We start from the raw sequence: 19793 nt of genomic DNA on the forward strand, positions 1-19793 counted from the left end.
CTAGAAGGACACTTGAATCAGAAAGAAGTCAGAGTCATGATAGACAAATATACAGAGGAAAAGGGGGCATAATGAAGGAGCAGTTAATTGTGCTTGAAAATTATGAGAAAGTTCCTGAATTAGTGATGAATTGACCTGGAAGATTAACAATGAATAATGATGATGATGAAACCGTTAGGTGGTGTTTCAGGGGACTCTGAAGAGCTCTTCTCCTTTATGTCTCAGCACAGAAAGAATTCAGCGAGAGACAAAGTGATAGACGTGTGTGTGTGCTAAGTGCTTCATTTGTGTCTGGCTCTTTGTGACCCCGTGGACTGTAGCCCACCAGGCCCCTCTGTCCATGGGATTCTCCGGGCGAGACTACTGGAGTGGGTTGCCAAGCCCTCCTCCAGGGGATCTTCCCGACCCAGGGATCGCACTCACATCTCATGTCTCTTGCATTGGCGGGCAGGTTCTTTACCACTAGCGCCACCTGGGAAGCCCAAAGTGATAGATAAGAAGTGATTTCTTAGAACAGGGTACTTACAAGGCTTACAAGCGAGTGGGCAAGGGGGTACCATGTCCTGAGTATATAGTGGCTTACATCTTTACAATCAAAGGAAAAGTAGAGAGGGGGAGAAAACCTTCTTTGTCTTTCTTGAGTAGATGTTGTGTTTCCGTCATCAACTCCTCCTCCAGATTGAGAAGGGGTTTTTCTTGTCCCTACATGGTCAAGCTGGGTCCACAAATGATTGTTTTTTTAATGTGTGTGGAGCGTGTGTCCTACTGAGCTCGCTGGGCAGGATGTGGGTCTCATGCCACCGTTGTGTTATTGTTTGGGGGCATGCCTCATGCATCTGTTGCACGATTTTGTTGCTAAGCAAGCCTGCTTGGTTTTGTGGTTAAGTAAACCTGCTTTCTTGAGTAACCATTAGCTTACTAATGGTTTTAGTAAGGCGGGGGGGGGGTCTCCCATAGTTTTTCTATTTACAGTCCCCTACAGAGAAGGCAATGGCACCCACTCCAGTACTCTTGCCTGGAAAATCCCATGGATGGAGGAGCCTGGTAGGCTGCAGTCCATGGGGTCGCTAAGAGTCAGACAGGACTGAGCGACTTCACTTTCACTTTTCACTTTCATGCATTGGAGAAGGAAATGGCAACCCACTCCAGTGTTCTTGAATGGAGAATCCCAGGGATGGAGGAGCCTGGTGGGCTGCCATCTATGGGGTCGCACAGAGTCGGACACGACTGAAGCGACTTAGCAGCAGTGGGATTAACTATTTAATCACTTACTTTGCCCCTTTACTCTGTCCCTATTGATACTGTTACTACTACCACAGTTAACATGTGTCAGTGGGTTGTTTATAATATGCTTGCCACTGTGATCTAAGTACTTTCTGTGTTGGGACTTCCCTGGTGGTCAAGTGGTTTCGGCTCTGTGCTCGCAATGCAGGGGACACGGGTTCAATCCCTGGTCGAGGAACTAAGATCCCACATGCTACACAGCACAGCCAAAAAAAAGTGCTTTACATGCATAAATGCATTTAATGCTCACAATGACTCTAAGAAGTGGATGCTATAATTCTATCCAGTTTGAAAGTGAAAGTGTTAGTGGCTCAGTCACGTCCAACTCTTTGCATCCCCATGGACTGTAACCTGCCAGGCTCCTCTGTCCATGGGATTCTCCAGGCAAGAATACTGGAGTGGGTTGCCATATCTTGCTCCAGGGGATCTTCCCAACCCAGGGATCAAATCCAGGTCTCCTGCATTGCAGGCAGACTCTTTTACTGTCTGAGCCACCTCCTTCTACTTTACAGCCAAGGAAATTAAATCCCAGGGGACTTGCTAACTTGCCCACCATGTTCAAACCACATTCCCCTCACTGCCTCCGAGTAAATTAGATCCTTGTAGGGACAGGGAAGAGCAGGAGCGAATGTATGGAAAGAGAAGAGTACACGGGGTATCCAGGGACCCGTCTCGAATGTGTTTGCTGCGGGAGCGTTGGGGCGTTCTGTGGGAACTGAGGATGCAGAAGTCGGAGGAGGCCAGCCCAAGCAGGGTGAGAGAGACCTTGCGCATAGTTTAGAATCTGTTTATAGGCAGTGGGGACCTGGGCTCCTGTCCTGGGAGAGGAAGGACGCATTCCTGCCTCAGTCATGTTCAGTGGCCTGTCCCTCACTCCAGAGATGTCCTGTCCTTTCTCAGAGCAACTCTGCTTCTCCACCCAGGCTCAGCCGGGAACATCCTCCTGTCCTCCCCTGTCGCCAGCCTGCCTCTGACTCACCGTAGTGCCCACTGGGCCCCTCAGGTCGGTGGGCACAGCCAGACTCAGGCCCACTTGTTCCTATTAGCACTTTGGGTTACAGACGCCACGCTCACCCCTCACTCCATCAAGGAACATGCCAACTGATTTGCATAGATTTCATGGAATTCTTTGACCATCTCCATTTCGACTCATCCAAGAAATCACAAGCCTGCAAGAGAGAAGTATGTTTATTTCATCCCTGTTTAGAATAATATGAAAAATAAGCCAGTATGGCTTCTAGTTTCCTGCCAGCATAGGGGACCAGAAACGGAATCCCTAAAGATGGACCTTAAGCTTGCTAGGCCACCAGGTGGATGGAATTCTCTCTGATTTTCTTGGTATTTACCATGGGGCCATGCGACTTGCTAAACTCTGTCACCCTAGAAACCTCTTTTGACTAGGAAGAGTTCACTACAAATAAGCAAATAGACAAATAATTAAAAGAATAAGTAAATCACCATAAGTCTGGGGTCACCTTGTCTTGGATAAATAGACTATAGGCTAAGAAAAGTTTTAGTGAATTTGATCTTGAGTGATTTGGAACATGGATTACAGAGTAAAATCTCTGATTTGGCTATTGCTGTAAAACTTAGAGAAATTTAAATGCCAACATAACACGAATAAAGTATAGACAGAGCTCCAGATTTTGTTCAAGAGGACTGAAAAGATGTAGTTGAAATAATTTAGATAATTGCTATTGAAAGAGAAACACTGAGCAATGTTAACCTGGAAATCAGACCTGGAATTGCACAAGCAAATTCACGATCAAGTTAAAAGCCCAGCACAACTTAAAACAACAAAAGTTCTCTATGTTCCCCATTCCATCCTCTAAAACAAAATAATATGTTGAAAAAATGAACAAGAGAATGATACACCCAGTTTACTTTGTAAGCAACCTGAGAAATCATTGGATCCTCAATTTCAGTGGTTCTTAAACCCCAAAGACCCAATGCTCACTCTTTATAGGAAATATTTTGTAGCTCACCTTTTACTATCTGGAATTGGAATTCATGTAAAATATAATTTACCTTCCTCAATACCAACGACAATAATTCAATATCATTACTGTGATAAAAGGAGAAATAAAGGGACATTAAATTATAAGAATATAATTCATATTAGTTCAATTCAGTTCCTCAGTCATGTCCAGCTCTTTGCGGACCCCATGGACTGCAGCATGCCAGGCTTCCCTGTCCATCACCAACTCCCGGAGCTTGCTCAAACTCATGTCCATTGAGTCGGTGATGCCATCCAACCCTCTCATCCTCTGTCGTCCCCTTCTCCTCCTGCCTTCAATCTTTCCCAGCATCAGGGTCTTTTCCAATGAGTCAGTTGTTCACATCAGATGGCCAAAGTATTGGAGTTTCAGCTTCAGCATCAGTCCTTCCAATGAATATTCAGGACTGATTTCCTTTAGGATGGACTGGTTTGATCTCCTTGTGGTCCAAGGGACTCTCAATATAAGCTACATTAAAAGACACAGTGAAGTTGTCAGATGTTCTTATACCTAGAATCACATTGATTTGTAGATTCACATCTACAGATGCAGATCCTTACCAGTACTGTAGCATTAGTGATTCAAATACTATTAATACAAGCCATGCTGCCCTATGTGATGCCACTTCCTGAAATGGTAAGCAATTGTAAATGAAACCAGGTACAGTCTTCCCTCAGTTTACACAATAGCTTCATTCTGCAAAACCCAGTATATTAAAACCCTGCAAAATATACTTCGTGTTTCTGTGAGTTAAATTCTATTATCAGATAATTATACCTTTTTCCTAGTTGAGTTATCCGGTAAGATGACCAATATTTGTATGGGAATGCAAGGTAATTCTTTGTCACTATGACAGCTGAAACTACCCCACAAATTTCTAGACGGAAGCACGGGACTGCCCCCACTGAAACCCCGAAATGAATCCCGGTAAGATGAAACACCTGTGGCTCTAACGTGTGGCAGGTCTAAGCCACCAGGTCAGGAGGAACACTGGGAGGACACTGGAAATCAGAGAGAAAACCTCCTCCTAGGTTTCTGTGATACTGAGCTTTCCAAATTTGCTGGCATATTGAGCGCAGCACTTAAACAGCATCATCTTTTAGGGTTTGAAATAGCTCAGCTGGAATTCCATCACCTCCACTAGCTTTGCTCATAGTAATGCTTCCTAGGGCCCACTTGACTTCACACTCCAGGATGTCTGGCTCTAGGTGAGTGACCACACCACCATGGGTCATTAAATTTTTTTGTATAATTCTTCTGCATGTTCTTGCCACCTCTTCTTAATCTCTTCTGCTTCTGTTAGGTCCATACCATTTCTGCCCTTTGTTGTGCCCATCTTTGCATGAGATGTTCTCCTCATCTCTCCAGTTTTCTTGAAGAGATTTCTAGTCTTTCCCATTCTATTGTTTTCCTCTATTTCTTTGCATTGTTCACTTAAGGAGGCTTTCTTATCTCTTCTTGTTATTCTCTGGAATCTACATTCAGATGGGTATGTCTTTCCCTTTCTCCTTTGCCTTTTCGCTTCTCTTCTTTTCTCAGCTATTTGTAAAGCTTCCTCAGACAACCACTTTGCCTTCTTGCATTTCTTCTTCTTGGGGATGGTTTGGGTCACCACCTCCTATACAATGTTACAAATTTCTGTCCATAGTTCTTCAAGCACTCTGTCTACCACATCTAATCCCTTGAATCTATTTGTCACATGAACGATCCTGGGGATCTCTATGCAGTCCTGATTGCATCAATTCAAAAAGTCACCCTGTATAGAGAAGATGTCGACACAGATCCTTCAAGATAAGGAAAAAAGTACATTTCAATCCAATAATAGAAGGATTTCCTCATTGTAGTTAGCAACCATGTACTTGAACGACTGAAGGTTTATGGAAGCCAGAGTCAAAATCTCTAAAAGTCAAGAATAACAACTCAGATAAACACTGCACATGCATACCTCTAGTTCTCTAAGCTTTATACTCATCAACTGGGAACCCCAGACAGCACCATGTTTGGGTGTGTATTTGAAAGGATTTCAATGAATGACAATTTGGTGGTCTCTCCTTGGAAAGCAAGGAGATCAAACCAGTCAATCTTAAAGGAAATCAACCCTGAATACTCTTTGGAAGGACTAACGCTGAAACTTAAGCTCCAGTCCTTTGGCCACCTGATTTGCACAGCTGACTCATTGGAAAAGACCCCGATGCTGGGAAAGATTGAGGGCAGGAGGAGAAGGGGACGACAGAGGATGAGATGGTTGGATGGCATCACCAATTCATTGGATATGAACTTGGCAAACTCCGGGAGATGGTGAGGGATAGGGAAGCCTGATGTGCTGCCATCATGGGGTAGCAAAGAGTCGGACATGACTTGGCGACTGAACAACAACAAGCTCCATCCTTAGTTAATCTGAAATCAATATAATGCTGATACTTGAAGCACAGTTTTGCAACTTCTGCCAAACCACTGCAGAACTTTTTGTTCCATGACCTAAAGACACCTTGAGAACCCCTTTGTTTTCTTTCGGTTTATCAGAACTATATGCACCACTTCGATTTGGGGTTTTGTTTTGTTCTGAGCCACCAGGGCAGCCTCAGCGCTCACGTACAGGACTGTTTGGCTGTAGGTTCCTGGCAGAAATTGTCTGCTCCTTTTCACTCTGGCTGCTACTGTTTCTCTGACTTTAATTGTCCTCTGTGTGCTTTTATAGGTGGCCCTAGTGGTAAAAAATCCATTTGCCAATGCAGGAGACGCAAGAGACACGGGTTTGATCCCTGGGTTGGAAAGATCCTCTGGAGTAGGAAATGGCAACCCACTCCAGCATTCTTGCCTGGAGAATCCCATGGACAGAGGAGGCTGGTGAGCTACGGTCCATGGGGCTGCAAAGAATCAGACATGACTGAAGCGACTGAGCGTACATCGTATTGTTAGAAATGGGATAGGGTGTAACTTATCAGTCATTAAGTCCTGTACCGTAATCACTTAAAGAGTGTCTGGCACTTGTTGAATGCTTGATCAATATTTAATTAATGAATGGCTGACGGATGGATTCCAAAAACCAACTCAATTTGACTTTTCTGTAACTAGCAGTGGATGGCCACTAGGGGGAGGAAGAGTGCCCACTCATCCCTGCAGAGGCCCCTGTGAGGCCACCGGCACGGGTTTGGTAGAGAGCTGCTGCTGCTGCTGCGTCGCTTCAGTCGTGTCCAACTCTATGTGACTCCAACCCTAACCCCGTCCCTGGGATTCTCCAGGCAAGAACACGGGAGTGGGGTGCCATTTCCTTCTCCAATGCATGAAAGGAAAAGTGAAAGTGAAGTCGCTCAGTCGTGTCCGACTCTTAGTGACCCCATGGACTGCAGCCTACCAGGCTCCTCCGTCCATGGGATTTTCCAAGCAAGAGTACTGGAGTGGGGTGCCATTGCCTTCTCCATGGTAGAGAGCAGGAATGTTTTTAAATAACCAAACCCTGCGTGTCTGGACTAGGTAAAGGCCTGGCCACCCGCAGGAGTGAACACTGAGTGCTCCAGGAGTTCTCGTTTCCAGCCTAGTGCTGACTGGTCCCGCCTCCCGGTGGCACTGAAGGCCGGGGCCAGACACCTGAGCCCAAAGGCCACATGGAGAGAAAGCTCAGGACATAGACGGTGTGTTTCGCTGCTAAGTCGCTTCAGTCGTGTCCAACTCTGTGCGACCCCATAGATAGCAGCTCACCAGGCTCCTCTGTCCTTGGGATTCTCCAGGCAAGAATACTAGAGTGGGTTGCCATTTCCTTCTCCAAAAAAGTTGGTGTGTTTTGAGCCAAGTGCAAAAACCTGCACTTAAAATACTTGGGAATCAGACAGACAGGACAGTACTTGATTCAGTAATGTGGTTAATAGGTTAGAAATGAGAGAGAAGCAACAAAAACCAAGGAATGCGTTTAGAAGAAATAGGCCCATGAAGTTGGTGACACTTTCCCGCTTAACACTTGATAACAAGCTGTTTCCTAGCATTTCTTCTTCCCCAGAGACTCAGAGCCTCGGGGAGCTAAGCTCTGCTGTTCACCTGGAAACAGGACCTTAGGAGGGAGGAGGTTTTGACCCTGCTGAGGCTGGAGCCCGAGTCCTTGTTCCTGTGGTTCTCCTGCCATCTACACGGGAGGCCTTTTGGGAGCAGGCACTCGGGAATGCCTGGCTGGAGAGCGGAGGCCAGGACCATCCCCTGGCAGCCCCGGCTTCCCTCCTCCTCATGTAGCCTCTGCAATTTGGGTGGGCCAACTGTTTTAACCTTATCATACAACAGTTTGTGTGCTCAGTCATGTTTGAGTCTTTGCAACTGCATGGACTATAGCCCTTGAGGCTCCTCTGTCCATGGGATTTCCTAGACAAGAATACTGGAGTGGGTTGTTCCAGTACTTCCACCTCCATGGGACCTTCCTGACCCAGGGATCAAACCCCGGTCTCCTGCCTTGCTGGTGGATTCTTTGCCGCTGAGCCACCAGTGTAGCCCCACCTCACAACAGAGAAACTGACAGATAGAGGCTCCTTAAGCCAAGGGGTCCTTAGCCTATAGTCCCACGAACTTGGATGTGAAAAAATTTATATCTTAATTTTCATTGACTTGTAACTAAAGTTTAGCATTTCGTCGCAAACCACGATAGAATTAGCAAGACTTGTGGTCTCCACATCTTGTTGCAGATATCTCAGTATTGCTTGCAATCATTGCTACTCTGAAATTACAGTCACTGTTAGATCACTGCTAGATTTCATACATCCCTGGCCACATATATTATTATAATTTAAAATATTTCAGTATAATTGATTTCCTTTGTTATAATGTATTTTATTTTATGCATTTAAATACAGAAGCTTCACCAGATAACCAGAGATTAAAAGAGAAAAGAATCTCTGCTTAAAGGGAATGATCCCTTAGGGTTCTATTAACCTCTTTTTCACTGATTTGCTATGGATCATAAATTAATATAATGTGAATTCCTGTTGAGGCTGAACAAAGGGAGTTTAGCTTCCAAAGCATTGAAAGGACATCTTATTACTAAGGAATTCATGTAAATTTGATAACAAAATGGCATTATAGAAAGTACACTAATTAGATCTGCATTTTCTGCTTTTCACTGACATGTTTTATCAATTCAATACCATCTTGGTTGGGGAAAGAAACAGATCAAAGGTGCTGTGTGTCTAGTGTCACTGATGGAAAAAGTAAGTAGGAGGAGTGGAGAACCTGCCAACTCATGTTAACCAGAAATAAGACCCCGCGCAGAAGGCTGTTGCTAAATACCATTAAAGACCATAACTAACTGATAGACGGAGGTTGTGGTGATATCCCTTCATAGATCCTTAATTGATTAAACATTTTTTTGAGTTTTGAAGTTAATTGTAAAAATTGCAGTTAACAGATGAAATTGTAGATATCCTAAAGTATTTTCAATTAGGATGATGTACATTCAATATTGGAGGAGGAAATGGCAACCCACTCCAGTGTCTTCCCTGGGAAAGCCCATGGACAGAAGAGCCTGGCGGGCTGCAGTCAATGGGGTTGCAAAAAAAAGTCAGACAAGACTTAGCAACGAAACAATAACACATTAAATATAGACTTTCATGCCTCTGACCACTCAGGATACAGAATTCATATCAGAAAAATTCAAGTGTGGAAGTCTGAGGCTTTTAGAAACATGAGAAGTCCCATTTAATAAAATTTAAAATCTTACATTATCATCACAGCAAAAAATGCAAAGATCTGTCTGTAGAGCATTTTGTCTTAAAAATGATGCTATTTTTGTTGTCTTTTCTACAGGTACTGAGCTGTCTGGGCCTCTAACCATCATCAGTGCTCCCTGTAAACCTATGAAGGGGAAGGTTAATGTCTGTGTCACTGAATACTCTTCCCCCTGCTGTTTGTAAATTCCCTCAGATTGGGGATTACTTCTGCTTATGCAGAAATTATCTGCGTAATTTATAACAATCTCTGGCAAAACCTCAGAAAAAAGATACGCTTCTTACTTAGCCGGATGTCAGAGGCTGCGGCAGGACCCGGGGAGAAGGCTCTGCAGATGGCATGAGGCTCTGGGAGCGATGATCCCAACGGAGGGATAGCTCCTTGGAACTTTTTTCTCCTGAGAAGAGTGACCCAGTTAAAAAGAGGAGAAAAGCTACGAGCAACACTGTTGCCAATGAAATAGGAGAGGGAGTGCTTTCAAAAGCGTGTGGCGCTGTTGCTGGACTCTGAGCTCATCCACGGGACTGGGGCGCACGGCCATGGAGTAGAACTTCATCGTGGGTCTGAGAAGAGACGGAAATGGCCCAGCAAGTCAGCCTCGGTTCCCTCCAGGAATCGGAACGTGAAGCGATCCTCCAGGTTTTGTACCGGGACCGGGAGGTTCAAAACACGGAGGCGGAGAGGATACGGTAGGCGGTCGTACAGATGGTGGAATTCTTGGTGTTTTTTGGCTTTTTCTGCTTGGAGGCCATCTCTCCTTGGCGTCTTGCTGCTTGCTTAGCTAATGCCATTTGCTCCGCATTCAGCCTCTTGTCTGACGAGAATCTGAAGCAAGGGCTGTGGGTGGAGGTGACCTTTGCTGTGTCACTAAGCTTCGGGATGGTCAGGGAAAGAATGCCTTTTTTCCCCACTTAAAACAATGCCTTTGTGTGATAAGTTAGTTGTCTGTCTGCCTGTCCATTTGCCTGCTTTGCAGGAATCGTTCAAGGGAAACCTTCAGACTTCCCATACACCCTTTCAAGGGAAAGACTTCTGGCTAAGGGTTTTCCTAAATTATTTTTGGTGGTAATTGAAGGCCCAAAGAAAGCAGCTTAGAAACAGCAGATCTGCTGGCGCCCATTCCGAGCCTTCTCTTTGCTTACTTTTGCTTGCCAGCCAGCTCTGAGGAAATGGGGAGCATGAAGTCTGAACCTGCCCAGCCTGCTCCCAGACTCCTTTGTCAACAGAGAACAGCTTCTCTGTCTCTGAAGGGCACGGGCTGTTTGCCATTAATTTAACACTTAACAGAGCAGGCCTGGGCTATCAGCACATGTCTCTTGTTAGCTGTCAAGATGCATCTTTAATATAATGATGCTTTGTTTATTGATGTTTATGAAAAATGTGAGGTCTAGAAAATAAGTAAATGGGATAGCCTTTTGATCTCATTGCGTTTTTAATGGCAGAATTCTTTTTCAGAGTCTGCCAAGAAAAACAAACATATAAAATAAATCTTCGGACCACCCAGTGTTTGAGGAAGGAGAGGAAATTTCTGGGTGAACTGGAAGTAACAATGTTCCTTTTCTACCCTCCTTTGTAATCCCAAAGCTGTCCAAGTGTACTTACACTTTCTTCCGCTTAAAAAAAAAAAAAATACAGTGAGCAAAATAGAGTTTTCTTTGGTGATGGAAGATCTTTCAATGATTTAGAAGCATCGTTTTGAATGTCAACAAAATAACGTGGATATTTTGTTCCAAGGGTACCGAGAGTTGGCTGTAAGCTTGTTTCTCGGGATTAGCTTCTTTATCCTAAAAGTGACAGAGAGTCCATAAAAGAGTATTCTGGCTAATGGTATGTTTTATGGTTCAATGTAATATCCCTTTGCACTAAGAGGGGTCTTCCCTGGTGACCCAGATGGTAAAGAATCCGCCTGCAATGCGGGAGGCCTGGGTTCCATCGCTGGGACAGGAGGATCCCCTGGAGGAGGGCATGACAATCCACTCCAGTATTCTTGTCTGGAGAATCCCATGGACAAAGGAGCCTGGCGGGCTACAGTCCATGGGTCAAAAAGAGTCAAACATGACTGAGCTACTGACACATTTGCACTAGGGCTATCTTCTTGGGAGGGACAGGAACTGAAAGTAACCGACCACCCATAAAAAATAGTAGCAAAACTATAACATCAGTTAAATAACTTTGTTGGGGCACTTATAACAACAGCAGGCGTGTATGCTGTATCAGTTCAGTTCAGATCAGTCGCTCAGTCGTGTCTGACTCTTTGCAACCCCATGAATTGCAGCACACCAGGCCTCCCTGTCCATCACCAACTCCCGGAGTTCACCCAGACTCACGTCCATCGAGTCAGTGATGCCATCCAGCCATCTCATCCTCTGTCGTCCCCTTCTCCTCCTGCCCCCAATCCCTCCCAGCATCAGAGTCTTTCCAATGAGTCAACTCTTCGCATGAGGTGGCCAAAGTACTGAAGTCTCAGCTTCAGCATCATTCCTTCCAAAGAAATCCCAGGGCTGATCTCCTTCAGAATGGACTGGTTGGATCTCCTTGCAGTCCAAGGGACTCTCAAGAGTCTTCTCCAACACCACAGTTCAAAAGCATCAATTCTTCGGCACTCAGCCTTCTTCACAGTCCAACTCTCACATCCATACATGACCACAGGGAAAACCATAGCCTTGACTATGCTATATACTTACACATCATTCCCTGTCTTGAATGTTAGAATTGGTGCCGTTTTCCTGCATATCCCTCTTCTTTCACTGTTTTCTTTACCATTATAATGCCGCTTGGACACAAAGGGATGAACCTAGAACAAAATCAGCAGCTGACTCCTCCGGGCCAGGCGGAGTGTTTATGCTTTGCCATTTCATCCTTACAGCCACCCTGGGAGGTAAGGCTTTCACAGCTGAGAAAACCTCTGAGCCTCTGCTCCGGAAGACGGCAGGAGATCCTGGTTCGCACAGCTGTGTTAGAACCCGGGGGTGCTGGATGGCAAAGCCCCTTCTGTGTCTCCATACTGTTGAGGCCCTTGCCACGTAGGGGTTTGGCTGGCTTCTGTCCTTCCACTCAGTTGGTTCTTACCACTTAACTCTCTGTACCACAGGAATCTGAAGACGCGCTTGCAGCATCTCAGGTGGAAAGGCGCGAAGAGCGTGAGCCAGGAGTACAAAGAGAAGTCCTGTGCCCGCTGCCAGCAGACCCTGGGGCTCCTGCTGAACCGGGGGGCCGTGTGTCAGGGCTGCAGCCACCGCGTGTGCAGCGAGTGCCGGGTGTTCCTGAGGAGGACCCGCGCCTGGAAGTGCACCGTGTGCTTCGAGGACAGGTGAGGATGGGCGGGGCCGGCCAGGATGGGCGTGGCCAGATAAGATGGGCGGGGCGGTGGGGCAAGGATGGCTGGAAAGCCTCGAAGATGGTCCAGGACAACAACCGATAAAGACAGCTGTCATTCTTCACACTTAATAGGAAAATGTTCAGAGAATGCTTAATATGGAGCTGCCTTTCTAGACATGGAAATTATTGTAACTCAAAAACACATTTTGCTATATGAAAAAAAAGTTTTGTTTTTAATTTACAAATGTTTGTAATGGCTGCTGCTGCTGCTACTAAGTCGCTTCAGTCATGTCCGATTCTGGGCGACCCCATAGACAGCAGCCCACCAGGCTCCTCCATCCCCGGGATTCTCCAGGCAAGAACACTGGAGTGTAATGGCTAAGAATCAGCTAACCTAGTAGTTAAGATTCCCTTCAATTTCTTAACTAGTTAGTTTTGTTAGTTTTCTTAGAGCTTAATTTATCTCTTTGAGGAAAAGTGGAGCGAATTGTAATATAAGGAATATTAGAGTGTCCCATGGAGCTTTATTAAGGCCTTTTTGAAGGAAGAAAGTTGACCTGTATTGATGCTCCACTAAAGAATCGGTTATGGTTTCAATTAGTGATAGACTGAATCTACATTTATTCTAATCTTTTGATGTTGTGAGCTTTTAAAATATTTTAAACACGGAATTGGTATTTTTGAAATACCCTTCTTGGAAATGATAAAGAACATGTATGGCTTGATCTCATACTGTTCGAAGCAAGAATGGGCTGGTCATCGATTCCTGGAAAACCCAGGGAGTTGTTGTGGGGGAGTGTGCACAAGGACATCACAGAACTCCTGAGGAGCAGAAATGTTTGTGTGGTGTGAATCTAGGAGAATAATCTGAGACTGAGATTTGAAAAGAACTTCTAAATGTTGCTTAGGTGCGTGCACGCCTGGGCAGACTGTGAGGTGATTACACGGTGAGGGCACACTGGTGGGGCTTTTCTTGCCCCCTAAAGTGGGAGGATTGTGTTCATAAGCATCCTGGCATTAATCTCCTTAAACTTCCCCTTGCTTTGTGAGCCTTAATGTACTTCAGTCTACCGGGGTCCAGCCCCGGTGGAGTCAGGGGTTTCGAAGGGGAGATGGCTTCGGCGATCAGGATATGATAGAATTAAAGATATAAAGAGTGGTTAAATAAGGATAGCTAAGTGAGAAAATTCAGTGGAGTAAAGAGGCTGAATAACTTGGTTTACGTGGAAAGCTAATAAAATTCCAAAATAAGGAACTTGCGTCACCTACGTAGGCCGCAGGCGTCCTCCTGTTCTCCCGAAGGAGAGGAGACACTAAGGCCTCCCCAGTCAGATCTTAGAAGCCCAGGCAAAATTAGTAGGCTTCACGAGCCTCCACGCTCAAGATGGGAATTCAGCCAGAAGGTGAGAGAAAGAACAACATGGGGAGACCACATTTCGGTGAACAAGGCCCACATTTTATTTTCCAAAGTAGTTTTTATACCTTAAGTTGTGCATAGAGGATAATGGGGGAAGGGGTAGAGTCAGCAGTAAGCCAGGCTTTCTTCCTGCAAACTTATCATATGCAAAAGTTTAGGTGAATTACATCATCTTCTGGCCAAGAGGCCTGTTAACATTTTATGATCCTGTCTTCAGAAAACGTATTTTTCTCTAAAGGTGATTATTCTAAAGTCAGGTGCCACCCTCCAAAAGCATTAGATAAAAGTTGCAATCCTATAGGGCAAAGATGTGGTGGGCTATAACAAGAAAAGAATTAACTCAAGGGTCCAAGGTTACAAACATTAAAGCTACTACTTACATTCCTATACACCAATTATATTAATCAATACACTGCCAGGGACACAGTAGGTAAGGGATATGGAAACTTAGCAGCAAACATTGGCCCAACAAGTGAAAAACCCTTCACCAATACAATTTCTAATCAATCGTTTAACTGCTCAAAGGAATCTGTATTTAGACAGTTTAGAACATCTCATGCCTCTCACAGTTGGGAGGCTCTGAACAATCACATGTGGCCGGAAGAACCTATTCAGGCAGGCTAGAGGACGTCCAAAGGAGTTTGTAGGTTGAAACACTCTTGTCATGCCCAGGAACTTTATTAACTGGAGCTGTAAGTTAACTCTTTTTCAGAGAGAGGTGGTGGGGGACAGCCCCCCGTAAAGTCAGAGGTGTAGGTGAGAGCACAAAGCAGTAAAGTAGGCAGACTCTGGTTTTGGGGGTAGATGCTTGAGAATTTCCAGGGGGACTCCTGAGGCTCGATCCCACCTTTGCGTATGCCAAGCCTCCTTCCTCATGACCTTTGCCATGGGCGGAGTTCCTCACTCTGGCTCCTGGCATCAATCACTCATTCAAAGGCAGGTCGTTCAACCAGATTGCCTTGCTCCTAAGCACCCCTCTCTGAAACAGCATGTCACGTCACATCCACGTGGCCAGAGTCACCTCCAAATATATCAGGTTTCCTCAGTCTGTCAAAGCCAGCACCCTTCAGGCTTTTCTTAGCTTGAGAGGGAAAGAGAAAGAATTCCTGTGAGCCAGCCCTGGCTGCACTTGTGCTCAAGCAGGTCCTGGGCTCTTGAGAGAGGAGGGAAGGTCCTAAGACCCTCTTCAGCGAACCATATGTACTGGGTTGATAAACACTGATGATAAACACTGCGTCACAAGGTAGTAATTCTTCAGCACTTCTTTTAGTGGTTAAAGTGAGTAAAGCGAAGTCGCTCAGTCATGTCTGACTCTTTGCAACCCCATGGACTGTAGCTTACCAGGCTCCTCTGTCCATGGGATTTTCCAGGCAAGAGTACTGGAGTGGGTTCCCATTTCCTTCTCCAGAGGATCTTCCAGACCCAGGGATTGAGCCTGGGTCTCCCGCATTGTAGGCAGACGCTTTATCATCTGAGCCACCAGGGGAGTCTCAAAGTGAAAGTGAAAGTCGCTCAGTCGTGTCCAACTCTTTGCGACCCCATGGACCATACAGTCCATGGAATTCTCCAGGCCAGGATACTGGAGTGGGTAGCCTTTCCCTTCTCCAGGAAACCTTCCCAATGCAGGGGTCGAACCCAGGTCTCCCACACTGCAGGCAGATTCTTTACCAGATGAGCCACAAGGGAAGCCCCTTTAGTGGTTAACTGGAAACTAAAAATCAAAACAGGAGGACAGGATCTGAGGCAACCTCCCAGGAAGGGGGGCCGTGTTGAAATCTCCGCCCTGGAGAGCACTGTGCCCTGGGGCATTGTAACTGAACCCCTCTAAGCTCTTGAAGTGTGATTTCTAAAACCCCAGCTTCCTGGTGTCGAAATAAGGATGTTTTTCAAAATATGAGAGATAATTGCATTGCTCTGAGAGAACTGACGCAGGAAATTGTAGGGCGAGAGAGCTAAGTAATTTATAACAACCCCCCCCCCCACCTTCTCTTTGCTTCCTTTCTTTGAAGCTTTCTACCCTCTCTAGTTTTGTCCACTCTGGGCTGCCGTCCAGTCTAGGGGGTCAAACCAAAGAAAAGGCTTGGTGAAGTGTGAGAGTCTTTGACAGTCTTAACTGGGACCTGGACAGGTTTTCGACCCCAATCGTTTTCTTCTCCCTGCTTCTTCTTCAGCCTAAGACCCATCCCTCAAGAAGTGGATTTGTTGTGGGAACAGGAGGAAAACATAGGTTTTAAAATCAAGCAAAAGTAAAGTCTAGGGTAACAGTTTTGAAGAAAGCAAAACCAGTGTTCAGACTGCTGCAGTCAGTGCAGAGGGCCTGTGAGCAGCGCTGGCCCTGGGCTTGGGCTGAGGGTCCAGGAAACAGATGAGGATTCTGCCTGCTGGGTAGGTTTTCTGCTCAGGACCCGTAGGGGCTCAGGGGAGGGGGTGGGGGACTAAGCTGGCTCAAGGTGACTTCCCAGAGCACCCTGTGGGAGCATTTCTGGAAGATGGTCAGGCTTAGAGAGGGAAATGAATAGTCAGGGACAAGGAATAACATGGGCATGATGCTGACTCAAACTATTGGAGTTTTAGCTTCAACATCAGTCCTTCCAATGAATATTTAGGATTGATTTCCTTTAGAATTGACTCTCCTTGCAGTCCAAGGGACTCTCAAGAGTCTTCTCCAACACCACAGTTCAAAAGCATCAATTCTCCGGCACTCAGGTTTCTTTATAGTCCAACTCTCACATCCATGGCTCCTTAGTTGCTTCAGACGTGTCTGACTCTTTGCTGCCCATGAACTGAAGCCCACCAGGCTTCTCCATCCATGGGATTCTCCAGGCAAGAATACTGGAGTGGGTTGCCATTTCCTTCTCCACACATCCATACATGACTACTGGAAAAACCATAGCTTTGACTTAACGGACCTTTGTTGGCACAGTAATATCTCTGCTTTATAATATGCTGTCTAGTTTGGAGATAGCTTTTCTTCCAAGGAGCAAGTGTCTTTTAATTTCATGGCTGCCAGTCACCATCTGTAGTGATTTTGGAGCCCAAAAATATAGTCTCTCACTGTTTCCATTGTTTACCCATCTATTTGCCATGAAGTGATGGGACCAGATGCCATGATCTTAGTTTTCTGAATATTGAGTTTTAAGTCAACTTTTTCACTCTCCTCTTTCACTTTCATCAAGAGTCTCTTTAGTTCCTCTTTGCTTTCTGCCATAAGGGTGGTGTCATCTGCATATCTGAGGTTATTGATATTTCTTCTGGCAATCTTAATTCCAGCTTGTGCTTCATCCAGCCCAGCATTTTGCATGATGTACTCTGCATGGAACTTAAATAAGCAGGGTGACAATATACAGCCTTGACGTACTCCTTTCCCAATTTGGAACCAGTCTGTTGTTCCATGTTTGGTTCTAACTGTTGCTTCTTGACCTGCATACAGATTTCTCAGGAGGCAGGTCAGGTGGTCTAGGATTCCTATCTCTTCTAAGAATTTTCCACAGCTTGTTGTGATCCACACAGTCAAAGGCTTTGGTGTAGTCAGTAAAGCAGAAGTAGATGTTTTTCTGGAACTCTCTTGCTTTCCTGATGATCCAAAGGATGTTGGCAATTTGATCTCTGGTTCCTCTGCCTTTCTAAATCCAACTCGAACATCTGGAAGTTCACAGTTCACGTGAACTGTTGAAACCTGGCTTGGAGAATTTTGAGCATTACTTTACTAGTGTGTGAGATGAGTGCAATTGTGCGGTAGTTTGAGCATTCTTTGGCATTGCCTTTCTTTGGGATTGGAATGAAAACTGACCTTTTCCAGTCCTGTGGCCACTGCTGAGTTTTCCCAATTTGCTGGCATATTGAGTGCAGCACTTTCACAGCATCATCTTTAGGATCTGAAATAGCTCAACTGGAATTCCATCGCCTCCACTAGCTTTGTTCGCAGTGATGCTTCCTAAGGCCCACTGACTTCACATTCCAGGATGTCTGGCTCTAGGTCAGTGATCACACCATCGTGGTTATCTGGGTTGTGAAGATCTATTCTGTATAGTTCTTCTGTGTATTCTTGCCACCTTTTCTGAATATCTTCTGCTTCTGTTAGGTCCGTACCATTTCTGTCCTTTATTGTGCCCATCTTTGCATGAAAAGTTCCCTTGATATCTCTAATTTTCTTGAAGAGATCTCTAGTCTTTTCCATTCTATTGTTTTCCTCTATTTCTTTGCATTGATCACTGAGGAAGGCTTTCTTATCTCTCCTTGCTATTCTTTGGAACTCTACACTCATGTGGGTATATCTTTCCTTTTCTCTTTTGCCTTTAGCTTCTCTTCTTGTCTCAGCTATTTGTAAGGCCTCCTCAGATAGCCATTTTGCCTTTTTGCATTTCTTTTTCTTGCATTTGCTTTTTATCCATTGGCCAAATGAGGGTACGAGTGACTTAATAGTCTTTGAAGCCTTCTGTTACCAAAGATACAGTGAAAAAGTGGAAATTTGTGGCATACTTTTTGGAAAGTTTATCTTGTCCTTACTAAAGGGAATATTTACACAATAGTTTGAGTGTCATCACTTTAGTTGAAGTTGATTTCTCCTATGGTCAGTCATGGCAGGTCTTGCTTCAAGAAACCTTTTTGTGATGAGTAAGCTTCCTGTATCCTTAAGTTCAGACTTGAAGTTGTCACTCACTCAGTTCCGCTGAACCTTTTCACCCTACAGGAAGGTCAGTGCCAGGAGGCCATTTTTCCAGGCTGACACTCAAGGTGCTGGTGAAGTGCTGCCTTGGTTTGAGCTCTGGGCTGAAATGTAGCTGAGAGTTATGGGCACTGGGGGTGGAGGGCTACCAGACAGGCTGGTAGGCCCTTTCCAGTCGTGTGTTTGTAGGAATTTCCACAATAACAGACGCACATCCATAGATCAGCCCAAGAGTGCATTCCAGTGCCAAACAGACGTCATGGGTAGATTTTTTGATTTCGGATGATTCTACTCCTGCACTGTTTCATGAATGCAGATATCTGTGAGATCCTGATTTCCCAATTTGGAGTTTCTTTATTTTGATTCATTTTCAGTCAACTGAAGTGTCTCTTCAAAGATTTTTCTTCTCAGAAGAGCATGTGGGTGGTGTGTTTTAAGCCATTGCCTATCTGAAGATGCCTTCAATAGCCTTTCCTCATGAGTAAGGACTTCCCTGGGTTTTATTCATTTTTTAAACTATTTTGTTTTTGGGTGTAGCTGATTAACAGACATTGTGGTGGCAGTTTCATTTGAAGAACCAGACATTCATATCTATCCGCTCTCCACCAGGCTCCCCTCCCATCCAGGCTGCCAGACAACTTTGAGTAGAGCTCCATAAGCACATGGAAAGTTCCATAGCACACAGCACATGGAGCTTTGAGCAGAGTTCCACGTGCTATGCAGCAGGTCATTGTCGGCTATCATTTTCAACACAGCAGTAGGACTTCACTGGGTTTTAAAATCTCAGGTCCCAACTTTCCATCTTTAAGTTCGTTTAACGTGTTATCATTGTCCTTGGGAATCTACTGTAACAGACACACTGGAGACTAGCTTTATTTTTCTTTATTGATCATCTGGATTTTAGGTAGTAGAAGCATATTGGGTTTTTTCCAAATCCTTGTAATTGAAAGCAGTTTCTAATATCTTCCTGGGTCTGAGTCTCTCCACACTGATTTTCATGGATTAAGAAGAATTCCCTGGAGCTAGCTGTGCCTTGGATGTGCTTGTTGTTTTTTTAATTATTTTTAATTGTGGAGAAATACACATAAAATTTACCATTATAGCTAAGGCTACGTGTACAGTTTAATGGCATTTGAAAGTGTGGGTAATCATTAGTCAAACCCACTTCATCAGCCTTCACTCATCAAGGTCATCCAGGAGACTTACATACCCACTGTTATCTTTTTAAAAATGTTTATTTATTTTTGCTGCTCTGGGTCTTGGTTGCTGCACATGGACTTTCTCTAGCGGTGGTGAGCAGGGGTCCACTCCTCATTGTGGTGCATGGGCTTCTCAATGTGGTGGCCTCTCTTGTTGTGCACAGGCTCTCGGGTACATGGGCTGCAGGGGCTGTGGCACAGGGGCTTAG

At 45.1% G+C, this 19793-nt stretch overlaps 1 protein-coding gene across 2 annotated transcripts in view; it reads left to right on the forward strand.

The window, feature by feature from the left end:
* The window catches only part of SYTL3 (synaptotagmin like 3), a 95992-nt gene that overhangs the window by 3726 nt on the left and 72473 nt on the right, over positions 1-19793 (forward strand). Inside the window, exons 2-3 of one of the 2 annotated variants that reach the window (XM_086318579.1) lie at positions 9063-9673; positions 12076-12294. In XM_086318579.1, coding sequence (XP_086174705.1) covers positions 9564-9673; positions 12076-12294 — 329 coding nt within the window. In that variant the 5' untranslated portion in view covers positions 9063-9563. Of the gene's footprint in view, positions 1-9062; positions 9674-12075; positions 12295-19793 lie in introns of those variants that run through there. The other variant, XM_086318580.1, reaches the window with a different exon arrangement.

The sequence above is a fragment of the Bos grunniens genome, chromosome 9 (genome assembly GCF_055505025.1).
Source record: "Bos grunniens cultivar Pamir isolate PY7600 chromosome 9, Bosgru_T2T1.0, whole genome shotgun sequence".
In the NCBI taxonomy this organism is placed as follows: Eukaryota; Metazoa; Chordata; class Mammalia; order Artiodactyla; family Bovidae; genus Bos; species Bos grunniens.